Source organism: Equus asinus, chromosome 2, assembly GCF_041296235.1.
Source record: "Equus asinus isolate D_3611 breed Donkey chromosome 2, EquAss-T2T_v2, whole genome shotgun sequence".
In the NCBI taxonomy this organism is placed as follows: Eukaryota; Metazoa; Chordata; class Mammalia; order Perissodactyla; family Equidae; genus Equus; species Equus asinus.
Window position 1 is genome coordinate 170,638,648 of NC_091791.1, and position 6,211 is coordinate 170,644,858.

The 6,211-nt window shown below is 54.4% G+C and overlaps 1 protein-coding gene across 6 annotated transcripts; it reads right to left on the reverse strand.

The window, feature by feature from the left end:
* Nucleotides 1-2,822: 2,822 nt before the first annotated feature.
* On the reverse strand, nt 2,823-5,997 carry LOC106837689 (granzyme B-like). 6 transcript variants are annotated; one of them, XM_070519053.1, is made up of 6 exons: nt 5,948-5,982; nt 5,789-5,798; nt 4,722-4,882; nt 4,078-4,213; nt 3,615-3,872; nt 2,823-2,966 (listed from the first exon to the last, which is right to left on the reverse strand). In XM_070519053.1, the coding sequence occupies exons 1-6, from the start codon at nt 5,980-5,982 to the stop codon at nt 2,823-2,825; spliced, it is 744 nt and encodes a 247-aa protein (XP_070375154.1). The 6 variants fall into 6 exon arrangements, with proteins under 6 accessions (XP_070375154.1, XP_070375173.1, XP_070375149.1 ...); XM_070519072.1 differs by lacking the exon at nt 5,789-5,798 and having other exon boundaries at nt 4,722-4,874; nt 5,933-5,997; XM_070519048.1 differs by lacking the exon at nt 5,789-5,798 and having other exon boundaries at nt 5,938-5,982.
* Nucleotides 5,998-6,211: the final 214 nt, after the last annotated feature.

A 6,211-nucleotide genomic window follows, 5' to 3' on the forward strand; every position in this document is an offset into this window, starting at 1 on the left:
GAAGTCATCACAGGGCGGGGGTTAGACAACATGTCAGGGCTCTTGCTGGCCTGGCTGTCAGGGCGCCTGGGCTCAGTCCAGGCTCTGTTCTAACTCTGTGGTGCCTTCAGTCGGCCACTGGCCCCTCCTGGGACTGTGTCTCTCCCTCATCTCTCACAGGAGGAAGGATACCTGCAGCAGGGTCCTCAAACTTGTGTCAAAACCACAGAACCATTTCCTCAAGTAAATGTGATATCTAAACTCAATATGCATGTGCTGGGCTAATTTTTTGAATATTATTTTTGTTTTGCTTTTGGCATTTTCCTTTTTGTTTATTTCCATCTAGGATCCAGGTTCTTAGTATGTATTAGAAGCAGGGATATTTTTTCAGCTCCAGATTAGAAGCCGTGTGTCCTCACTGCTCTGCGCTTGTGAAAGTGCCCGCAGTCATGAAGAAATGGTGTTGCTGCCTCCCTTGTGCACAACAAGGTGGGAAAGGCCGTGCCTGTGAGGGTTACATGATCCCAGAGTACTTACTCCTTGTGGTGAGAGGGTAGTGCTGTGTGTGTTTGGAGCAGGAGCTCGGAGCTAGAATGTATGATCAGCTCCCACGTCGTGCCCCATACGAGCGGCAAAGCCCTTGGAGAGATGGCTGCTGGGGGCGTTTTGTGAGTTGAGCCCAAGACAGGGAGATCCTCATTCAGCAAAGGATCCCGTACTCTATGTGTGCGTTCCAAGCCGAAAACCTAAAGTTGAAAATTAGGGTGGTCTGGAAACTATGGATGCAGCAGTCACCACAGTGGCCCCAAGAGGAGAGGCCTTTCTCCAGTTTTCCAGACCATGTGAACCTCCATGATTCTGGTTTGATTCTGTGCAGGCAGGAGGTCCAGTAACCACAGGGATCATGTTTCTGGCCAGTCCAGTTGGATGGGTGTTTAGAGTCTGACTCTAGTTGCCTGCAGGCAAGTATGTAATACAGTTTTTCCCATGATCTGAATCTGTACAATGACATTCCTACCTGCTACTTTTGTTTTTTTACGATTGGCACCTGAGCTAATATCTGTCACTAATCATGTTTTTTTTCTTCTTCTTCTTTCCCTCGAAGCCCCCCTGTACCTAGTTGTATATTATAGTTGTGGTCCGTCTGGTTGTGCTATGTGGGATGCCACCTCAGCATGGCCTAATGAGCAGTGCTATGTCTGCACCCACGAGGCGCACAGGCAAAACCCTGTGCTGGGGAAGCTGAGCCTGCAAACTTAACCATTTGGCCCTGGAGCCAGCCCCACTACCTCCCACTTTAAAGGCAAAGGAATGTAAGGCTGCCCTCAATGCCCTTCTCCCTCCCATCGCGCTGCCCTCTCCTCTAGGTTAAGACAAGGCTCCAGTGGACAGAGTGCAGTGACTTCACCCCTAGAAACTAAATGACTAATGTCATTTCCAAATCCCATGCCTCCTGTTCTAGAGTCACACGTGTTCACGCTCACACGGACTGTGACCAGCAATAGAAACACAACACAAGTACTTTATTCCTGTGGATTTCCCACGAGATCTAGGCCATGTGGCCTCATGTGAGGAGGTAGAGAGTGTTACATGATTTGGGTGAAACACTCTTTCAGTGTCACCCGGGATCAGACGACAGAGTCTGTATTACGTCCACTGTGGATCCCCAGTGCTGGGATCTTAGGAGCTCAATCAGGGTGTGTTTGTTTATTGATGGAAAAAGGGTGCTTTCCAGTCCTACTGCAGAGAGCGTAGGGCTAACTCAAAAGGCTGAGACAGCCCTAGGTGGCCAGTGAGGAGTCTTAGCCTAGAGGCCAGCAGTGAGTAAGAGGGACAGGCTGAAAGGGACACAGGTTATCAAGTGACCAGGTGGCCAATGCACCCTGAGCACTTCGGGGGACACTGGGCTGGATGTGATGGGTTGAGGTGACCGTACCAGGTGAGAGATGGGGCAGGGGCTCTGGAGAGACAGCCTGCCTGCTGTGTCCTCCATGGACCCCGCCTTCTGCCAGCACAAGCCTGGTCCTTGTTCCACTCTCTGCTAAGGCATGAGCTGGGCTGCCATCTCAGGGGAGAGGCCCTGCTGGAACCGCATGGACCTCTGGTGTCCTTGGCAGGAGGGCTAGAAGGAAGGGGCCAACTCAGATCAGGCTTATGTGGAGGGGACAGGAGTTGGCGGACATTGAGATCTCTCAGTGGAAAGCAGGGATTGAGAAGAAGGGGCAGCCAGGAGACTGGAGGGCAAGCTGGGCCCCAAGGTCACAGGAGGGCAGGGAGGAAACTCAGGCTGGGTGAGAAGGAGGAGCTTCTCCAGAGACCCACCCTGACTCCTTACCAGCTCCCTGGCTGTGTGAGAGAACTGTCCTGCTCAGGTCGCCTCTGCCCTCCCCAGTGTGGGTGGCTATGATGTTGAGGTGCAGCCTCAGGCTTGCCTGTTTGGTGTCCAGGATCTATGGTGTCATCCCCCTTCCTCTCTGCCATATAACGCAGGGAAGGAGGTAAGATGTTCACCCTGAGCCACGACCAGAGAGGTTCATGTTTTCTCCTGATGGTCCTCAGCTGCAGCCCTGGCAGAAGGGCATGCCTAGAGAAAGGTGTGGGTCAGAAGGAGCTGGGGAACAGCTGTGCTTGAGGTTTGTGGGAGGTGGTGCTGGGACGGGGAAGAGGAGGAAGCAGGAAACAGCAGATTTGTGCCATTGGCCTTCTAAGCACAGAGTAGGTGCCTGTGAATGAGGGTCAGTGAATAAACAAGAAGTCAGCCCTTCCTGCTCAGCTCAGAGACATTTATTTAGTTGCTGGGTGTTTCTGGATCAGCTCCAGAGAAGATTGGCTCATTCCCAGAGTTAGAGGTTTTTCATGGTTTCCTTTATCCAGGGCAGGAAACTCGAGACTTTCGTGAAGGCCCGTGGAGGTTTCCTGTTGTTTTGTCCATTGGAGACAATGCCCTGGATCACATTCTCACACACGAGAGGGCCTCTGGAGTCCCCCTGTGGACAGAGAGTGGGGAGGACTGAGTCCATGCTCCCCCGGGTCCTGCCCACATGCATCCCAAGCACCCTGTCAGTGAAGGTCACCTGGCGTGGCCTCCATGTGGCAGATCAGAGGGCAGGGCAGGCCCTGGTGGGCCCCTCCACTGACCAGTCCTGACCCTGGACGTTGTCCCAGCTTCATTTCACTCAGGGGTCTTGTCCTTCTCCTCCCCCAGGTCCCAGATCCTCTCCCCATGAGGGCGCTGTGGGACTCTGCTTTGGTCTACCATTTAAGAACATGGAAGCACGCAGGTGAGGCTGACACTCAGCGTGGAGGGTGAGCCATTTAACCAAGATGGGAGCCAGCTCAGAGGAGCCACCTGGTTTGACTGCTGCACACCCAGGGAGCAGTTTTCTAACACCTGTGCCCGGCGTGGGGCAGAGTGTTGCAAATTCATCTTCCGGATGGACCACCTTGTTTAAATGCATCTCAGACCCCTGGTAGGCTCCCAGAAGGCCTGTGACTCACCAGTCTGGCTGCTCCCCTCTTCTCTTCCTAGGAGAAACATCATAGTCTAGGGGGTGAAGGAGTCCCTATTGCTTGCATCTACAGGTTCCAAAACACCCCTCTCCCCAAAGCTGACCTAGGCAGATGCCCTGTCTCACCTTAAAGGAAGACTTCTTTTGCTTCGGATCCCCCCCACACAGCTGAGTGTTACTGTTGTAATTGCGTAAGTAGGATTCGCACACCCGGTCCTGCTGCACGGTCAGCTCCACCTCCTGCAGAGTGTCTGGTGCTATGCCATTTGGGGTGACTCTCCCCCAGCCTGCCACGTGGCACATCTCTCCAGGCCTCACCTGGCCTGTGCCCCAGGGCAGGCTGAGGGTCCTCACAGCTGCAGTCAGCTTGGCCTCTCTCTCCAGCTGATGAGAAGAGTCAAGAAAGTCCAGCTCAGCCACTGCCCTCCTGGGCCTGAACACCATGATGGCCCTGCACTGACTTCCCTCTCCCATGAGCTACTGGGACTAGCCAAGTGGCCAGGATGGGAAGGAGAGAAGGGACAGGTCCCAGTAGGAGGGGAAGCAATCTGGACCCAGGAGAGCAAGAGCAGCAGAGAGGTTCCCTTACCTTTAGTAACATGATGTCGTTGGCGAGGTTCTTAGGATTATAGTCTGGGTGGGGGATGGCTTTCTTCACAGAGATAACCTGCTGGGTCCTCTCCTGCTTCTGGATGTTGTGGGCCCCCAGAGTCACCTTGATTGAGCTACACAGAAAGCAGGGTGGGGGTGTGTGGGGGCTTGGAGTCAAAGGAGATCCAGCCCAGGAGCCATGAAGGGCAGGTGACAGCTGGGGCAGGGCAGGGCCGCAGGTGGAGAAATCAAAACAATGGGAGCACTGGGCAGTGGGTGACTCTGAGAGGGGATTCTGGGAGCTTTCTCAGCCCTCAGGCAATATTGTGAAAGGACTCTGAGTTTGCCTTTTGACCCTAGTGCATGGTTTCATCCTCTCCAGCTGCTTCATTTGGCCAGCGTGGTCTCTCTTCTCAACTGGGCCACTAGCTCTCACTTCTGACCCTTTGACCCCAAAGCTTACCTGTCCTATTTCTCACTTTCAGGCACCAGTCGTGCTCTCAGATGGCTCCTCTCATGAGCTCTCATGGCCTTGAGTTACCAGGAGCTGGGGGAGCTGTCCTGGGCTGCAGGCCCTGGGCAGAGAACAGGGGTCCCTTGGGGGGGTGTCTCAGGAGGTGTTAATGGTCTTTGGCCCCTCACCTTCCCCAGCAGTGAGCAGCCGTCAGAACAAAGTCCTGTCGCACGAGGACACCGCCACACCTGTGCTTTGCCTCTTCAACCAGAAATTGAACCAATGCCATGTAGGGACAAGAGTGGGGCCTGGCCTCATGTCCCCCGATGATCTCCCCTGAAGGAAAAGTCTTATCTACTTGCACGCACCCAGCCAGTCCACCGGGCATGCGTCACCTTGATGCTCAGGACTGCTGGGCATCTGGGAGCCCGAGATGGCCTGGAGTTGAGAGGGGCTTGGGTGGGGCTTTCCCTCTAGGAAAAGGAGGAGGAGCAGGCTTGGCCTGTGAATGCGTCCTCCACAGATAATTGGAGGTGAGCATATGCGTCCTAGGGACAGTGAGGTCTAGAGGCTCCTGAGAATTCCTCTCCTGACTTTGCTTTGTTTCAAGAGCCTGTATAAGGCACTGTTGTCCTGTGATGTCTGGGATGATGCTGCTTTCCAGTGGCCAGGACTTAGGTTTAGGGACCTAGATGTTGTCATAGCCTGTTTTCCATGGCCTGACACATAGTGGGGGCCCAAAAGCTGTTTGACGGCTGCATGAAGGAATGGCCCCCGATGGGCCTGAAGGAGAGTTTGTAGGGCCAGTGCTTATGGGATTCTGGAAAGCAGAGAAGTTCAGGTCCCCAAACAGCGGCTCCATCCTGGAAAGAAGGGAGCTGCTAAAGGCCTGGGAAGAAAAGCAGAGTTGGAGAAGGGACTGAGGGGCCTTGGGACTGAGCAAGGCATAGCAGTCCTCTGGGGACACTGGTCCCACCAACTCCGGGGTCTGCAGAGCTCTAGACTTCTCTCCTAAGCAGACACCGAGGGGAGCATCTGTGTCATCCCAGACCTGGAAGCCAGGCCCAGTCTGCCCTCTGCAGGGGAATTGATTATTTTCTCTTTTCCAGTTTCCCTCCCCCTGCCATGCACTTCCAGTTAAGTTCCACTTTGCAGATGGCAAACGTAGGGCCTAGGGTGGGAATAGCACCCACTGGTTGTTCTTGAGAACTGCCTTCTGCCCTTCCATTCCTGCTGGTAGCTTATCCAACGTCACACTTGGGATTCTGAGGTGGGACACGAGCTGGCATTCAGAATGATAGACGGATCAGGGATGTGCAGAAGGGGCAGGAGACCTGTGCCCACTGTGTTTGGTGGGAGGGGTTGGGCATCTGAGGGCGGGGATGGCCACTTATCTGCCTCTGCCCCAGAGGACAGTAAAAAGGCCAGCAGGAGCAGGAGAGGCTGCATCTTTCCAGGAAGGTTGCCCAGGTTGGGGAGGCTGGTGCTTCCTCCTTGCTTTCTTTTAGCCCTGAGGAGAGGAAGGAGGTACAGATGGGATCAGTGACCTCAAGGCCCCCTGTGGTTGTGTGGTGCTTCATCTTAGATGGCCATCTATGAAAGCTTCCCTGCCCCCACTCCTTCTTCCTGATGGCATCCTCTGGGTGGTTATGAGAGAATCATGCAGTGGCCACATCGG